Source organism: Onychomys torridus, chromosome 6 (assembly GCF_903995425.1).
Source record: "Onychomys torridus chromosome 6, mOncTor1.1, whole genome shotgun sequence".
Taxonomy (NCBI): domain Eukaryota; kingdom Metazoa; phylum Chordata; class Mammalia; order Rodentia; family Cricetidae; genus Onychomys; species Onychomys torridus.
Window position 1 is genome coordinate 121,438,890 of NC_050448.1, and position 18,061 is coordinate 121,456,950.

At 45.4% G+C, this 18,061-nt stretch overlaps 1 protein-coding gene across 1 annotated transcript in view; it reads left to right on the forward strand.

Moving 5' to 3' along the window:
- Positions 1-15,145, forward strand: part of Mcoln2 (mucolipin 2) — a 50,797-nt gene extending 35,652 nt beyond the window's left edge. Inside the window, exons 9-14 of the mRNA XM_036191216.1 lie at positions 1,183-1,332; positions 3,030-3,131; positions 3,234-3,356; positions 10,891-11,097; positions 12,748-12,869; positions 15,073-15,145. Coding sequence (XP_036047109.1) covers positions 1,183-1,332; positions 3,030-3,131; positions 3,234-3,356; positions 10,891-11,097; positions 12,748-12,869; positions 15,073-15,109 — 741 coding nt within the window. The 3' untranslated portion in view covers positions 15,110-15,145. The remainder of the gene's footprint in view (positions 1-1,182; positions 1,333-3,029; positions 3,132-3,233; positions 3,357-10,890; positions 11,098-12,747; positions 12,870-15,072) is intronic.
- Positions 15,146-18,061: the final 2,916 nt, after the last annotated feature.

The window sequence follows — 18,061 nt, forward strand, 5'->3', positions numbered from 1 at the left end:
GGGAGTGGCTGAAGAAGGCACCTGGCTTCCATCTCTGGCCTCCACATACATACATGTGCATGTGAACATACGTGCACACATACATGCATCAAAATTTTAAAAGGAAGAAAAGGGCTTAAGTTATTTCAGGAGGTCAAATCATCATTCTGCTTGAAACTGAGCTAACAAGTACAGGTATTTGTGGTAAGCTCTCAAGTATTTAGAAGCTTCTAGAATAAAATTTTAATTTCAGGGCTGATCTGAAGAGCATGCGTGGGATCCATCTTTTCTCTTCAAGTCAGAGTTCACTTTGACAAGAAGGCACAGTAAATGGATGATAATGAAGCATGAAATACTTTGATTTGATTTCTTAAATAGTTCATTGTACCTTTTACCTCTTTCAGTATGTATTCTCAGGAGTATGTACTTTGGCTCACCATGTGTCTTACTCAGGCTTGAGGCATGAGTGTAGGTTCTCACTGGGGTCAGGGGAAGCAAGAAGTCACTGAAATGCCATCTTCAGAGCAGGCAATAGCCCATGTTCTATTTTCTTTGATATTAACTTTCAGTTTTTGAATTATTTTTTTGAGATTTACCTTTTTATATGTGTGAGTGTTTTACACACATGTATGTCTATGCACTATGTGCATTCTGTGCCCTCAGAGGCCAGGAGAGGGAGTTACAGACAGTTGTGAGCTGCCATGTGGGTGCTGGGAATTGAACCCAGGTCCTCTGAAAGAACAAGAGCTCTTAAATGCTGAGACCTCTCTCCAGCCCCTTGATTTTCACTCTGTAAATATCTACTTCATATCTGCCTACCAACCCTCTGTGTATTCTGAATCCAATGTTGGGGTCTCTCTCTGCTAAGTGCAAGTACAGCATTGGGAACACAGTGCCCACATCTGGACTACAGGAGAATCCTAGTTCAAAGGGTTCCCATCAATCAGTTTGAATGGGGGCATGATATGCAGTGTTTGGAACACACTCTGGGTTAGCACTGTTGGTGTGCAACACATGTACTTAGTGTTTGGGGTAATTTAATGGACGTTTAAATGCTTGCTTACACTGGCATAGACAATGTAACTTAGTGTGTGGCGTTGTGTCTCCCTGTGAGGTAGCGCTATCTTGGAACTGTTCACTCTGTCTTCTGCCTCCAGAGGGCAGTGTGATTTGTAAGAAATGCTTTTTAAATGTTTGCGGTAGAGATTTCTAAACTTCTTCCTGGAGAAGTACAAGCGACGCGTGTGTGATGCTGACCAATGGGAGTTCATCAATGGATGGTATGTCCTAGTCACTGTCAGCGACCTCATGACAATAATTGGATCCATATTAAAGATGGAGATCAAAGCCAAGGTAAGTGGCACACCATCTAGAGAGACCCTTATATTATCTTGGCACTGTGAGATAGAGTTCTTCTGGAGCCTACCTCAAATCTCGTGTTTCCTCTTCTGTCACCATGACATAGGCTGCCTCTCACTCTTCCTCAGGAAGAGTGTGCACTGTGGGTGGCATCTATGGCCTTCCTCCAGGCCTGTGCAGCCACATCTTTAGAACAGGAATTGAAGCTCGGGAAGACTGAGGGTTTCCTTCCTTCCTTCCTTCCTTTCTCTCTCTCTCTCTCTCTCTCTCTCTCTCTCTCTCTCTCTCTCTCTTTCTTTATTTCTTTCTTTCTATATTCCTTTGTATTAAATTTATCTGTCCATTTACTTGTGTAACTTGCAAAGAAAGCAAGTACACAGACCAGTCACCTCTCCTGAACATGTCTGAAGAGCCAGTGGCAGGTGTGTGTGTGTGTGTGTGTGTGTGTGTGTGTGTGTGTGAGAGAGAGAGAGAGAGAGAGAGAGAGAGAGAGAGAGAGAGAGAGAGAGAGTGTGTGCCCCTATAGATGGGGGAAGGATGAGGAGTCTTGAGTGTTAACAAAGTCTGACTGGTTGTTTATGTTAGTTAGTTGGTTTGCTCTCATGGTTGGACTCTGCCTCCTTTGTTCAATGGTTCTCTCCTCTGTTGTCTGTCTTACAGCGCTGTCCTCCTTATGGCTACAGTGCCTCCTGGCTCCATCCCAGCCACCTCTGGCTGACTTCCTCTCTGGCCTAGACTGCCTCAGCATTCTTCTTGTTTGTGCATCTGTCTTTAGTCTTGAATCCCACAGATCTGGCTGCACAGCACCTGGGAAAAACTCCTGGAAGTACCCAGCTTGCTGTGACAATACTTTCTGCAGCATCTACTTAGGATGAAGGGACCTCCCGTCACCATGGCCCCTAAGGGTGCCCTCACCGGGCTCTGGCCCCTATCTTGGCTCCTCTATTGCCTTTCCACCTGCCAGTTCTCAGTCCTGGGGATGTTCCGCCTCTGTCGTGAGCCTGTAGACTTCTCTCTGGTCTGTGCTGCGGGTCTAGTTTTGCCCTGGGTCATGCCCATTGGAGGGCCTCTGTGAAAAGTGGCCGCCATGTCTCTCATAGAACTTAGCGTGTTGTCTGTCTCTGTAATGAAGCCTAGAACTCTTAGGAGGAGGAACTATGACAGTTAATCACACTGGAGTTTACTTCCGACAGTGACTGGGCTGTGTTGTTTGATATTTGACAGACACCATGCTCTTTCATGCCTAGGTCAGTGATAAATGCAAGTCCTATTTCAAAATGTTATTTGGAAAGAAAAGAAAATCTGTCCACAATTACTAAAAGAAAATAAAAACCAAACATTTGAAGCTTCCTCTGCTCCTTCCCCTCCCCCTGCCTCTTCCCTTCCCCCCTGCCTCTTCCCCTCCCCCCTACTTCTTTTCTTCTTCATCATCTTCTTCATTGTTTTTGTTTGGAGTCAAGGTCTCTGTAGCCCAGGCTGGCCTAGAACTTACAATGTATTTCAAGCTGGCCTAGAATTTTCTATATAGTCCAGGGAACTTGGGAACTATGGTGATTCTCCAGCCTCAGCATCCCAAATGCTGGGGTGACAGATATGGATAGGGGACGGTCAGTTCTCATCCATGAAAGGGAGGTAAACAAGCCAAGGGGACCAGGCTGTTTACTCACCCGTGCGCTCTTTTCCTCCCTTAGAACCTCACCAATTACGATCTGTGCAGCATTTTGCTCGGGACATCAACACTCTTGGTCTGGGTTGGAGTCATCCGATACTTGGGCTACTTTCAAACATACAACGTAAGCTCTCCGAAACGCCATCGTGGTTGGCACTCATGACTCTGCCAGGTTCTGCCGGCTAGTTTCGTCCTCCACCCAGCCACTGGTGCCATTGTTTTCCAGGTGCTCATTCTCACCATGCAGGCCTCACTGCCCAAAGTCCTCCGCTTCTGCGCCTGTGCTGGCATGATCTACCTGGGGTACACGTTCTGCGGCTGGATTGTCTTGGGACCGTATCACGAGAAGGTGAGTAGCTCCAGTTCCTTCTGTACTGAGGGCATGTGGGGCCCTTCACCCTGAGCCTCCAGCACTCACCTCCTCTTCTCCAGCAAGCACCCTGACGTCAGTACCCAGAGAACTTTTTTCTATTTCTGTGCCTTCTTTTCAGGACATTGAAATGACTTTAAGATATTGAAAAAGAACTCCAGGAGATGGGAAAACACTCCTCTCATAGCAGTTTGGGCCTGGCTGAGGATCTGACACATTCAGTGAACTGATTAGCAATGCAAAATGTTTGCACATGAGATCACTGTTAGTAAAACTTGAAAAAAAAAAAAAAGCAAGGGAATTATGACAGGATGGCTCCAGTGTGGAGTGTTGGGCTTTACGTCTGCTGAGAAGAAGGGAGGAATAGCGGCCCCACCAAGGATAAATGCTTCATTTCTTTTGAAATGAGCTCACGTCTTTGAGGGTGGCTCTGATGGAGCTTCCGGTTTTCCTCTTATTAAAGATCAGCATCCTGATTTCTAACTATCACTTCTCTTCAGTCGGCACCATAAGTCCAGGGCAGACAGGCTTACAGTCGGAATTATTGTCAGGCAAGGTATAATCCCAGGAACCTTGAGGAAGGAGGGAGGAGTGCTGTGAGTTCAAGGCCAGCCTAGATGACTCAGTGAGTTCAGGGCTAGCCTTAGAAACAGAAGGAGAGTTTGTCTCAAAATGGTGTTATAATTGGTGGACAGGACATCATGAGAAGAAACCAGCAAGGCTGTATTCCAAACCAAACAGTGAAAAGAATCACTGAATCTGAAGGCATTTCTTCCATGGTCTCCTGGCTGTTGAGTCAACAGGAAAGGTGACAGCCATTACCAGCTGTTTGCCATGGGGTAGGTGCTAGGCACAACATTCCAGGGTCTCTCCCAGGTCACACGCAGCCCCTTCATGCTCATACTGGTGTTCCCAGGCACCCAGCAAGGAGAAAGGAGGCAGAGAACACAAAGGATGTCCTTCAAGTTCATATAACAGCTCAACCCTAAGGTCTGACCTTGACATTAACCAAGAGAGAATGATATACACAGCTCAGACCCTCCAGCTTGGAACACCCAGGCTACCCTCTCTGTTACTTTAATGTGTTTAAAAAGAGTCTCAATTTTTCTTACTGGAAAAAAAGTCTAATGAACAAAAGACAACCTCCAGCCTAACGGCAAATCTTGATGATCCTATTGATTTTTCTGTTTCGTGTCACATCTTTGAAGGTGGCTCATAGGTAAAAATTGTTCTTTGATATGATAACTCTAACACGGAGAGCTCACTGTCTTTGCAGATCCAGAAGAATTTGCATTTTTTTCTCTCTTGCTAGCCTCCTGCTCCTGGAGCGTCTCCACCTCTCTGTCACTAGAGGGCACTGTTGCACCGTGTGGAATAAACACGGAGCCTAACCTGGGTTTCATCAATCCAATGGTCCCAAGACAGTCGGACAAGGGGTCCAGTGCTCTTTGTCTCTCGCTCCTTTCTGTTCTTCCAGCCCTCACCATTATTCTGGAAGGTTCTCAGCTAATACTGTTTGAAGTTTACCGAATGGCTGCTATTCTTTGCTTTTTGTTAGACCCAATGTTCGAGTTCTCCTTTGCTCTGTTACCCCTCTGGTTAGCCTTCTGCCTCTGTAATAAAATGCCCAACAGATAAACTTTTAAGGGAGAAAGGTTTATCTTAGCTCATGGCTTTAGTCCGGGGTCACTTGGCCCTGTGGCCAGGCAGGACAAGATAGAGAAGGTCTGTTTGCAACAAGGTAGCCAAAAAGGGATGAGGGGTTAGGAAGGGCTGGGTTTCCAACCACCCCTTCAAGGCATGCCCCCGGTGGGCACTACCTCTTAAGGCCCCAGGTGCCACAGTCTGGAGATCAAACCTTTATCGTGTGGGCCTTTGGGCAACATTTTAAGATCCAAGCTACAGCATGTCATCTTGTCTCTCTGGGAGATGATACTATCCGTTATGGAGAATGGGAACCTTATTATACCAAGCTATTTTCTGTGGTTACCCAGATGGCAAATCACAGCATCAACCCAGTCTGCCCAGTGCCAAATCACATTTTGACCAATAATACCCCATGGTGCTTTTCTTGGTTTGTCTAATGCTCACCATTATATAAGGACATCCAGCTTGATCTGAGAAGCAGGCTGTTCTTGTGGCTCAACTGTAGGACAGAAGCCCCTCATCAGTTCTGTTCCTTCGATACGTGTCAAGATCACCTGCTGAAAAACTGCTTTGTGAGCCTGACTCCATTCCTGTATGTTCATCTTTGTCCTTTGAAGGAATGTGGGTGAAGCTTTGGTGCTCTGGGCTAGCACTGTCCAAAGAACACAAAATGTGATGCCACAAATGCAGCTGTTGTGCACACTTCAAAATATTCTAATATCTGCATTAAAAACCAGGAAGAGCAGGATGGAAGTAATCTTAACGACACATCCTGTTAAGCCTAGCAAAGCCCAAACACTCGTTCTGGCATTGAAGTGATTGATGTGAGACACCTTAGTGCCTCGCTCTCTGTCTTCTGTTGTCTTTGAAGTCTGGGGGCTTGGGGGTTTGGGGGTCTGGGGGCTTGGGGGTCTGGGGGCTTGGAGGTCTGGGGGTCTAGGGGTTTGGGGGCCTGGGGGTTTGGGGGTCTGGGGGCTCCCACATGTCTCATCTTAGTTATTTATTTATTTATTTTTGGAGATAGGTTCTCATGTAGCCAAGGCTAGTCTCAAACTTGTGATACAGCAGGGGATGGCCTTGAACGTCTCATCCTCCCGCCTCTACCTCCTGAGTCCTTGCATTACAGGCATGAACCACTATGCCCGGTTTATGCAGGACTACTGCTCAAATCCATGGATGTCAATGTTGGCAAGCACTCTGCCAACTGTGCAACACACCCAGATTCCCTTTCTCTCTCTCACAACGTGAATGATGCCGAGCATCTCTAGTATCCCTGACTGGCTAGTTGGTGACAGCTCACTCCCACCTCTAACCAGGCTGATAGACTAGGAGAGTGAGGAGCTGAGTGTGTGCTCAGTAAACGCATAGGCCGGTGGGTGAAGGAATGACAGCTGATTCTGGAATCTGGTGCTTTCCTGCCCCATTTTGTTGCTGCTGCTTTAGATCTGAAGTTGGAAAGTTTTTATTGCCCTCCAGTAACACCCCCAAACTGATCTGTTAGAATGTCCAAGTTATACTATTAGCCATTGAATCAGAGGCCCTTCAGGTTGCTCAAACCCTAGAGCAGCTGAGCATCATGACCAACATTCATTAGTAGTTTGAGAATCACAGCAACCTGAGTGTGAAAGCCATTCACTGTTTAAAAGAAAGAAGCCAACAGAAAACTCTAAAGAGAAGGTGTCAGGAAAATCCTCATCTGATGCAACTGATTGGGAGCCAGAGCTCCAGGTTCCTTAGCTTCCTGTCTTCCTGCTACACATCTGATTGCAGTGATTCAACTCAAGGAACCAAAAGTGTCACATCGATGTTCATTTCCAGTGCTAATGGACTTTGGCACCATGCTCCTTGAAGACGTCTGGGCACAGAGAGCTAAAGACTGCTGACGATCTTCCAAACCTCATCTTGAATTATTAAGCACTTCTCTAATGTGGCTTTTACATTTCCTGTCTCTGGAGGACTTGTTTTTTCTTAAACTATGATGCATGAATAATCATTTTGCATTGTCCCCATTTTACAAATAATAAGAACAAGGCATTGAAAAATCTTTGCACTTTGCTGAGGCCATGGGCAAAATCCTGAAATTTCCAAGGCTTCTGGTTATGCCTAGATACTTGGCTTATTCAAAATAATCATGAGCCAGCTGAAATATTATATCTAAATATTGCAAGAGATTCTTGCTACTTGCTCTTGAAGCAAGCTTTAAACCATTCCTGGACATAAGCCAATGCAGGTCATATCTGCATTCCAACGGAAGGTCTTTTGGTTCACTCAAAACATCACGTATGACATAAATGTTCTGTTTCCTTCTGTGATCTCATTGAACCCACCAGGACTTCTAATGGAAATACCCATTGGCTGTTTACTGTCTGCACACACACAGCTCTGTCAGGACTGAGTTCTTAGGAGGCAGAGATTGTGGCTCATTCCTCTTCTTATCTCCAGTGCCCACCCTGGGCCTGGAGTGTGTCAGGTGCTCAGCAGGTTTGCTTCTGAGAGGCAGTTGACCTGCCTTCCAGGTTAATCTGCCTGATCAACCTGCCTGGACTGAGAATCACCTCAGAGACACACCTCTAGGCAAAAACATTTGGGCATTTCCAGAAAGTTCCAGCAGAGGAGGGAAGCCGAATCCTGAATGTGAGTGGCACCATTCAGGGCCAAGAATGAATAAAAAGGGGGAAAGAAGAGAACCAGGGGAGCACCCTGACTGTTGTCCTGCTGAGACATGAGCAGCTGCTGTAGGCTCCCACTGCCCTGCCTTCCTGCCATGGTGCACTGTATGCTCCCCTCCCCCAAGCTATGAGCAAGATAATCTTCCCTCCTTGCCAGGCATTTGTCCACAGTGACAAGAAAAGCAGCTAGACATGGGGGCCTGCCAATCTTAGGAGGCAGCCAATGTGCCATCTAGCTAGAGACACTTCAGTAGCTGACCATGGCTGCTCTTAGGCTCATGTGTTTGGAATCTGGCCACTAAATGTGACTTTGGTTATAATCTGTTCTTGTGGTAGAAAAATGACCCAGTATACTAGTTACTTGGTTGGGTCTTTGCTTTAACTTGGTGGGTTGGAATAGTTCTTATTTGTGCACAGAGGGAGAGATACACTGGTTATGAATACGTTCATGTTGAAATGGGCATTGTGTCTATACCGGTAGTGTGTGTAGGACAACACATATAAGATGTGTCTGCTCTCCAACTGAGGTATGGAAATGTGTCTCAGAGCAGTTAGAAGATGGCCCTCTATATTCTCTGAAGTTCTTGCTGACAGTGGAGTGGGGGCTGAAGCTGATGGAGCTTTCTATCCCCAAGTAGACTTTGAATTGGCCCTTGAATGTGGACACTGACGCAGAGAGGAAGGAAGAATGTATGAGATGAAGAGACTGAATTCCACCAGGGAAATGCACTGTGGGGGGAGCTGAGCATGGGTGTTGATACTGACAGGCAGGAGCCGCAAGGCAACACAGACTAAGGACTCACTGGGACCGTCTCTGCTCATCTTTTCAGCTTTCATGGCCATAAGCAAGAGAACGGCTTTACAGTCATCTCTGTGAGACTGGGGGATTTTGTTTGTTTGTTCTTTTCCGTCTGGATTGCAGGGGAAAGAGACTGGCACACAAAAGCTTCCCTAAAGCTTCTGTGACAAGCCAGCATTAGCAGTGACCTCAGAGTGTAAGAGCGGATGGTTCCACCATAGAGACACAGGCTCCAGGGGACCCAGAACGGGGGCTGGCCAAGCACACAAAGTGCAATGTGCTTGATTGGTTCCATACAGATGTTTCTTTTGGTTGGAGGTTGGAACCAATTACAGAAATAGAAGAATTTGGAAGGAGAGCCCTTTTCTTGGATAGGGTGATGGGAGGTTCATTTTGTTACCTATAAAGTGACAGCATGTCCCTCCTCCCCCATGTGGAGACATCCCAGATGTTTATTGAGGCCTTGGGTGTTCCCAACGCTCAGTTAATGAACGCAGAGACCCTGACCTCTAATGTCAGAATTTGACTGAAAATTTCGCAGTAACCTGTCTCATGTATTTCTGAAAACTGCATTGTCTTTTGCTTGTTAAGTCATTATTACTCTGTGAGTTTTTCATATTCATCTACTGTTAAACCCCTGGCCCCTGGGACATATTTGTTAATAGCATGCAGTTTGTTTGAGTGGAGGGGCATGTGTCTAAAACTGTCTGTTAAAAGCCTGTGAATTGTAATTTTTCTTGTTGTGGTGACAAAATAGTTAACAAAAGAAACTAAAGGAAGGGTTTGCTTTGGCTTACAGTTTGAGGGCATATTTCATCGTGGTGGGGAAGTCGTGGTGGTGAGACCATGAGGAGGCTGGTCACATTGCATTTGAAGTTAGGAAGCAGGGAGAGATGATACTCAGTTCACTTTCTCCTTTTTTCTCGGCCCTGGGAATATATAATGTGAATTATTATATTATATTGATTATAATTATTATAAAATATTACAATATGAATTATACACACACACACACACACACACACACACACACACACACACACACACATAAATGTTGCCTCCTATATAAAGGATGAATCTTCCCACCCAAGTTTAACTAGTCTGGAAACTCCTCAGAGACTTATTGGAGGTATGTCTCCTAGGTATGTAGCATGAATCTTAAAGCGTCTTATTAATAAAAACAAACCCGGAGCCAGGTATTCGGGTGAATGCTGCAAGATCAGAGAAACAGAACAAGCCACAGCTTCCTTACCTCGCCAGTTCATCAGCTGATCCTGTTTCCTCAGAAAGCCTCTGAGTCCTCATCCAGAATGGCTCTCAGCTGAACTGTTGCTCAAAAGCCTGAAAGCTTAACCAGCTCTAGTGCCTAGTCCTCACGCCTTATACACTTTTCTGTTTTCTGCCATCACTTCCTGGGATTAAAGGTGTGAGTCACCATGCCTGGCTGTTTCCAGTGTGGCCTTGAACTCAGAGATCCAGGTGGATCTCTGCCTCTGGAATACTAGGATTAAAGGCATGTGTGCCACCATTTTCTGGCTTCTTTATCTAGTGGTTGTTCTCTGACCCCAGATAAATTTATTAGGGTGCACAATATTTTGGGGAACACAATACCACCACATAGGTGACTCTTGATCCTGTCAAGTCGACAATCAATATTAACCATCACATGATACCAGTCCTTCCCCTTCCTGCAGATATACTTTCTCCAGAGTCTATTTTTCCTGGTTAGGACTCTTTGCCTCACTTGGACTCCTAATGTCACCTTTGACTGGCACCTGCCCTTGGGCTGCTCCTCTTCTGGGAGATCTCCCACAGGCCATTCGTTTTTAAATAAGCATGCATCAAATCACATCACTCTCACAGCTCAGATGTCCTTCACTTAAGTCTGATTGTGAGCTGATGCAAGCCTGTCTCACTGGTGCCCTGTGCAATTGGGCACAAATGTCTTTGCTCAGGCATTGGTGTGTCTCAGCACCACAGTTCCCCACTGTCACTGAATACAACCTTTTCCTCTGCTTACTGAGAAATTAGTTCGGAATGTCACTGACCTTGTATGGCCCACCCCAGCTCTGCCACAGGGCCTTGTCTATCTTAGCTGTGGCCTGTCCACTTTTTGGAGTGGGGAGTTCCTGGAAAAGTGTTTTTTCATGTGGTTGGGAAGGCTATGGCCACTTAGGAAAGCCCTTTGGTCTTGTGTTCTCTTAACCACTCTCATATGTAGCTGGCTGTAAGATCCAGACATCACAGTTGTACCAATGACAAACACAGCCACCGGCAGCTCCCTGCTTCCCACGACAGCTCCCTGCTTCCCACAGCAGCTCCCTGCTTCCCACGACAGCTCCATGCTTCCCACGGCCCATGCTGACACTCAGGAGCTCTCTTGTCTTTGCCCCTGCAGTTTGAAAACCTGAACATAGTGGCTGAATGCCTGTTCTCTCTGGTCAACGGTGATGACATGTTTGCCACCTTCGCTCAGATCCAGCAGAAGAGCATCCTGGTTTGGCTGTTCAGTCGCCTCTACCTCTACTCCTTCATCAGCCTCTTCATATACATGGTCCTCAGCCTTTTCATTGCCCTCATCACTGACTCTTACCACACCATTAAGGTAAGTCACGGTCAGGCTTTGCTGTCCCAAATACTGTGTGGGTTGGAGCAGAGAAAAGGCTGTAATCTTATTGGAATATAATTTTATTCAGGTTTTTAAAATTTAGAAAAGAAATCTTTTTTGTTCTGATGACTAATTTTAAATATACACTTGTCTTATGGTTTCTATTGCTGTGATGAAATACCATGACCAAAAGCAAGAAAGAGTTGGGGAAGAAGGAGTTTATTTGGCTTACACTCCAACATCTTATTCTAACACTGAAGGAAGTCAGGGCAGGAACCTGGAGCAGGAGCTGATGCAGAGGCCATGGGGGTGGGGAGTGCTGCTTATTGTCTTGTTTATCCTGGCTTCCTCAGCCAGCTTTCTTATAGAATCCAGGACCACCAGCCCTGGTGGTACCTCCCACAATGGCTGGTCCTCCCCCATCAATCATTAATTAGGAAAATGCCCTATAGGCTTGCCTACAGTCAAATCTTCTGGAGGCATTTTCTCAATTGCGAGTCGCTCCTTTCAGATGACTCTAGTTTGTGTCGAGTTGACATAAAACTGGCCAGCACAGCACTTGAAACATTTTACTTATTACCCTGAACAAGGTGGTTTGATTTGGAGGCATGCTGGGAAAAAGAGAGGAAGGAAGAAAAGCTGAGTGTGGTGAGCTCAGCAATCAGATGGCTGTTGTTGGCATAGACAGATGCTCCAGCCTGCATGGCTGCCTGGGACTCAGGTTTCAGGGTAAATACCAGGGATGGGAGGTGACGGCCACCCTGACAACTGGGAGATGGTGACATGCCTCAAACCTAGTGATAGGAACACTTGTAGTGCACACTTCGTTAAGGTAAAGAAAGTGAAGGTTCCAGCCTTCCTAAGCCATGGTGCAGTCCACACCCTTTCAGACAGGGCCTGTGTGGTTGGTTTATAGCTCTAAGGAAGCCCTCTGTCTTTGGAGCTGTTATCTCCACAGCAGAGGGTTGCACAGGAAAACTCCTTCAGGACCAGCACCTAAGCCACACAGGGTGCTGCCCTCTGCTCAGCCCTCCCCATACCAACTCAGAAGAAATCTGGTCAGTGATCAGTGTGTGGGGATTGGAGTCAGAGTGTATGTGGTAGTTGACCCTGCCACAGGGTGTGTCGGGACAGGATTGCAGACTCTCGCCCATGAAAATTCATATCTTTGACATGACAGTGTCCTTATGTGGGGCAGGTATTAGTGTTGGGCTGGATGACCTTACTAAGCATGACTGGAAGCTAGGGGTTTTTTTGTCTGTTGAGAAAAATCTACCCCTGTCCCAGTCTGTGGTCAACTTCCATGTGCACAGAGAGTGGAGGTCATATCCCCATGTCCCCGTCAGATTCTGGGTGGGTCTGCTGGTCTCATTGTTAACCCTCCAGCTTTCTGGGTTTGACTATTTCTTTCGTTCTTCTTTTCAACACACCTCCTCTTCTCCCTTCTCCCCTGGCATGAGTTCCCACGGCCCCCCTGGCTCAGCTGTTCTAGGACTGACAGACTGAGCCATCTTTTCTCAAAGTCCTTCTTGGATCTGAACTAGCACTGCAGGAGTTCATTCCATGAAGGTGGGTTTGTCTTGTTGACAAAGGGAACAATTTCTCATGCTCTGGGAAGGAGGTAACAGCATTTGTGCTTTTCAAAAGAAATACCAGCAAAATGGGTTTCCTGAAACGGATCTGCAGAAATTCCTGAAGGAACGCAGTAGCAAAGACGGGTACCAGAAAGAGCCATCAGCCTTGCTGTCCTGTGTCTGCTGTCTGAGGAGGTCAGTGTTGTGTCTGTGGCCGGAAGAAACTTATACTGCACTCTCAAGGAAGCTTGTGGTGGGAAATAGTTGGTTTTCTTTTCTTCCTCCCCCCACAAATCTGTTTGAGAAATAGATTTTTTTCTTTTTTTGTAAAACAATGTTCTATATAGCAAAGTTTGTGTAGAAAGCTCCATGACATGATTGAAACTCTTAGGGACCTTATGAGAGCCTCATGAGGAGATCAACTGTACCTGAGTCAAGAGGCTGGCTTCTTAAGGGCCAAAGGAAGAGGTCTTAAAGTTTGGAGTGGACTCCTTGGGCAGATGGGGACCTGACTGGAAGAAGCTGTTGGTGTCTCTCCTAGTGACTTTTCTATTGCTGTGACAAAACACCGTGACCAAGGCAACAGAGAGAAGAAAGTTTATTGGGGTGCACAGTCTCAGAGGTCAAAGCCATGGCCATCATGGTGGGGAGCGGACATGGCACTGGAACAGTAGCTGAGAGCTCACACCCTGATCCACAAACACAGGGCAGAGAGAGATAACTGGGAATTGCCTGGGCTTTTGAAACCTCGAAACCTCTCTAAGGGAAACACCTCCGACAAGGCCACACCTCCTAATCCTTTCCAAACAGCTCCACCAACTGGGGATTGAGTGTTCAAATGACCCTATGGAGGACATTCTCTTTCAGACCACAGCAGTGTTCTTGGCTAAAAGCATGCATCAGTAGCTCTTCTGTCCTCAGCTGGGCTTTGCTAGCCATCTGGACTCTGAGAGAAAGGACATGAATCTCAGTGATCAGAGTGTGCTACACAGTTGTGTGGGGACCAGGATGGAGGTCAGATGGGGATGGTTTTCTTAAGTGCACCCATCTGTGTCTTCACCTGGGCTAAGGGTAGAAATTTTAAAGGTATACCTTACCCGTGTTTTGTGAGGAGGATTCTATAATTCAAATTCCTTAAGGAAGAGGGGGACAATGACTACTTAAGCTCACATGATGTGTGTTTCTGTTATCTTGAGGCTTGCAATGAGGTGACTGAGCACATTCAAAGAACGGCTGGTAAACAAAAAATGAGGTCTTCTGAGATGGTTTCAAAATTGCATTTCATCTTCTCAGAGCATCAAATTGTTGCTGTAGATGCCAGGATACAGGAGAATGAATTTTCTTAGTTGGCAACTGCCTCCTAAGAAATGGGAAGGATAAGGCAGGTCTCTTGGAGTGGTCTTGTTATCACGTAGTTATTATATTGGTGACTTTCCTTGCTTCTGTGATAAAATACCTGTGAGAAACAACATAAGGAAAGAAGGATTTTTTTCAGCTCAGGGTTTAAACAAATGAAGCTTGGTGACCAGAGACATGGCAGTTGGTCACATTGCACACACAGCTAAGAAGCAGGAGGAGATGAATGCTGGTGCTCAGTTGACCTCCTTCTCCACTTTTTATTCACCCCAAGACCCCAGCCCACAAAATAGGGCTACTCACATTCAGGGTGGTTTTCCCTTCTCAGTGAAACATTTCTAGAACTACCCGCAAAGTTGTACCCAGATGTTTATATCCCACATCTTCCTGAACCACTTGCTGACTATAATACTGTCAGGGTGAGCCTGATGGCCGCAGAGTCTTCTTCCCAGGCCTCACATGATGTAGCTCATTGGAGAGAAAGGCCTGGTTGAGCAGATACAAGTTGTCAAATGTTCCCTAGTACAAAGGAGTGCCTGGCCCTTGGAGTCATTGATAAGGCTTCCTTAAAGCAGAGTCCTCAGAGATGATGGCTGCTCACAGGTTGTTTCCAGAAGCATCTATCCAAGCCTCAGAGCATGTACATTTCCATTCTTCAGTTTTCTTCCTCTTTCACATTTGCTCATGTAAGTTGAGTGTCTAGAATGTAGAGCATCCCAATCTCTTTGTAAAGATTTTAGGAAGTCCTGCTTGGGATATAGCTCAGTGTAGAACACTTGCCTAGCCTGGGTAAGGCCCTCAGTCTGATCCCCACCACTACAATATAAATAATAAAGTTAAAATGTAAATGTCAAGCATAGCAATGTATTCTGGGAGGGAGGCAGAAGGACCAGGAAATCAAGGTTATCCTAGGCTACAGAGCGTGAGGCTAGCCCGAGCTACATAAGACCCTGTCTAAAACAACAACAACAACTCAGGGCTACCCAAACAAAAATTCTTAAGTCATTGCTCTTGTTTTTCTTCACCCCCTTTTCTGTTGCAGGAGAGGAAGTGATGACCACTTGATTCTCATTGACTGAATCCCTTCTGCTAATGTCAATCAAGACCTCTTTCTCCTGTGGTAGTGCAGAGAGTCCTCGGAGGGAGCAGAGGCTCACTAAAAGATTCTTACTGAATTGTGGATCCAGAAGGAGTGGGAGTGTCTGTCAGCTGCTGACCCAAAGTGACATTCCAAGTTACTTTTTATAAACATGGAGGGTAGAGGATAGACTCCTCCTGGGAATTAATGTAATAGAAGTATGATCATGAAGTTCATCAATAGTCTGCTCATTTGTGACATCATAATGTTGGGATGGAAAAAATATTAACATTTCAGAGTGTGTAAGCAATACTTAAAGCCAATGAAGATATATGTTTATTGCTAGAAAAAGATTTGCTTTAAATTGTGATCCTAGGATTTGAAGATATTTGTTAATTTGTGGTCAGCACAGAAATGTATTTGGTTTCAATACCAAGTCAGGGCTTGAAGCTGGAGCACCTGGTAAGCCACTTAAGGCTCACACTCAGTCATTAGCAGAAAGATGTCTACAAGAATTCAGATCTTAGCTGGTTGCACTGTGAACTTGCTTCTTTGGCATGCTATGCAGTGTTGGTTAGCACAGTCAGTCAGGTGAAACATCTGGATATCTCCTCAGGTGAGCTTTCCCGGGCCCATACACACAAGATGAGGGGTGCTAAACTGGGAGTGGCCACCTGTTTCATGAGTCATCTCCATGTGGTGGGGATTTACCTCTGTCAAGTGAGGAAATGTGGTGTATGTTTCCTTAAATAAATTTATTTTCATGATGCTCTCTTGCTTTATTACTGTGTTAAAATGCAATGTTTCTCAATAGCTAACAGGTGGGAGTTTTCCTATCACACTCCTCTCTACCACTTTGTCTTCATGAAAGATCTCTCATTTTTGAACAAGTGATAAAGGAACTATGAGGCTTGGTCCATGGAAGCTGTTCAATAAAGATTTGTACTAATGGCAAGAGATGAAGATCACCTTAAACATAGATTTATGGCCTAGCTGAGCTGTTTCAGGGGCCATGAGACCTACTGGTGTGGGTGAAATTTGAATTTGCATCTCAGACCCACTCACATTTCCCTAGCATTGTCTGTATCCCAAGGCCCTGTTGTCAAGAATAATTTGTCTGATTCTCCATTTGCTCCTTACCCCTGATCTTTCTTTGTGTGCTTACATCAAATTTAGGCAGAGAAAATTATACAGTCAATAACATTAAAATTTGTAAGCAAGTAAATGACTCATTCTAGGGCTATCTTTGCTGTCCTTGGGGACAACCAAAGTTCTGTTCCCAACACCAACATGGTGGCTCAGAAGTCTCCATAATTCCAGTTCCAAGGAGCACATGACTTCTTCTGAGATCTGCCGAATGGTATAGATGCATACACACAAGCAAAACACTTATACTCATAAATAAATCTTTAAATATTTTTAAATGAAAAAGACTCATGCCTACATATAGAACGCTTAGTTAAGATGTTGTTTTAGTTACTTTTTCTTTTTACATAAAATGTCAAGAGTCGTAGGGCTTGGTTTTGAAACTAAAGACCCTCAGACTGAGGCTCTCGACTTCATTGCCTGGTTCCAGATCAGTTATATGATTAAGCCAGTGTGAGATGGTTCTAAACAGACTAGATTTCCAGTCATCTGGAGCCATGGCTGCCGTTTGAATAGAAAATTAATGATGGTCTCACCCATTCTTAGCTATTTTTCAATTGCCTTTCATTTCTTTTTGTTCCGGTTGGCTCAAATACTTTCAGAAAGAAAAATCTTTTTCAAGGTTACCATGGAAACATAGGTTTTTTTTTTTTCTCTTAATCATTTAAACAATTGCCACTTTTCTCACTGATGTCATTGAATAATGTGGCATGTGACTGCTAATAGACAAGTCTGGGACAAACCTTTTCCTCTCTTCTCTTAGACCTCTACTTGGAAACTTCTCTGTGACAGGAGATACATTCTTTCTACCTCTTAGTTGCATCCGGAACCCCCAGCCCTTGTAGAAATTGCTCCCTTGGCTTACAGTGACAGCCAAAGCTGCACATATCTTAAGCTTGATGCCTCTCTGCCTCTCTGCCTCTCTGCCTCTCTGCCTCTCTCCCTCTCTGCCTCTCAAGGGGCAAACAGCAGTCCTGAACACCTACATCTAAAATAGCCCAGCTCTGGCATCACACCAGGAGTCCAAAGGTCATGGGAAGTGTGTCCAGGAGCTGCCCTCTGGTGCTGACAAGAGTCCTTTCCTGACACTTTGGGGTGCTGTGACTCCCCCAGCCATGGTACCCCTTTATTGTAGTGACTCAGGATTAGCAGACTTCACTGCCAATTGGTGTGAAAAGCCAAAAGGCAGCTTTATCTTCAAGTGACTTTGGCAAACTTTATTTTGCTCTGCCTGACTTCAAGTTTGAATATTTCAACTTTGTGTTCTCTACCAAATGTGTAGACCCTCACATGGTTCAGAGCACACACACACACACACACACACACACACACACACACACACACACACCTTGCCCGACAGAGTGACGAGGACCCCACAGACTACCCCAAGCACAGAATGCTGTGCACAGACACTGAAGGAGAAGGTGCACCATGGCCAGGGAACCAGAGAGATTTGCTGTGTCCCTTGAGATTCCTAGGCTCTAAATATGGATGATGTCTGGGTCAGCTTGGTGGTGGCATGACCTGTGCATTCTCAGAGGTCCCTCCACTTGCCTTAATGGCCTGTCATCAACAGTCTTGAAATTCTTCATGTATTTTGGACAAGGGGCCCATGTGTTCATTTTTCTGTGGGCTCTGTAGATGTAGTAGCTAATCCCGATGTAACTTAATTCAATGAGTAAAGCATGCTTTAAAAAATTTGAATTTAATATTAAAAATACACATTTATCTGTTTTGTTTTGTACATCCCTGTGTGCGAGTGTCCACAGAATCTAATAATTGGATCCCTGGAGCTGGAGTTGCAACC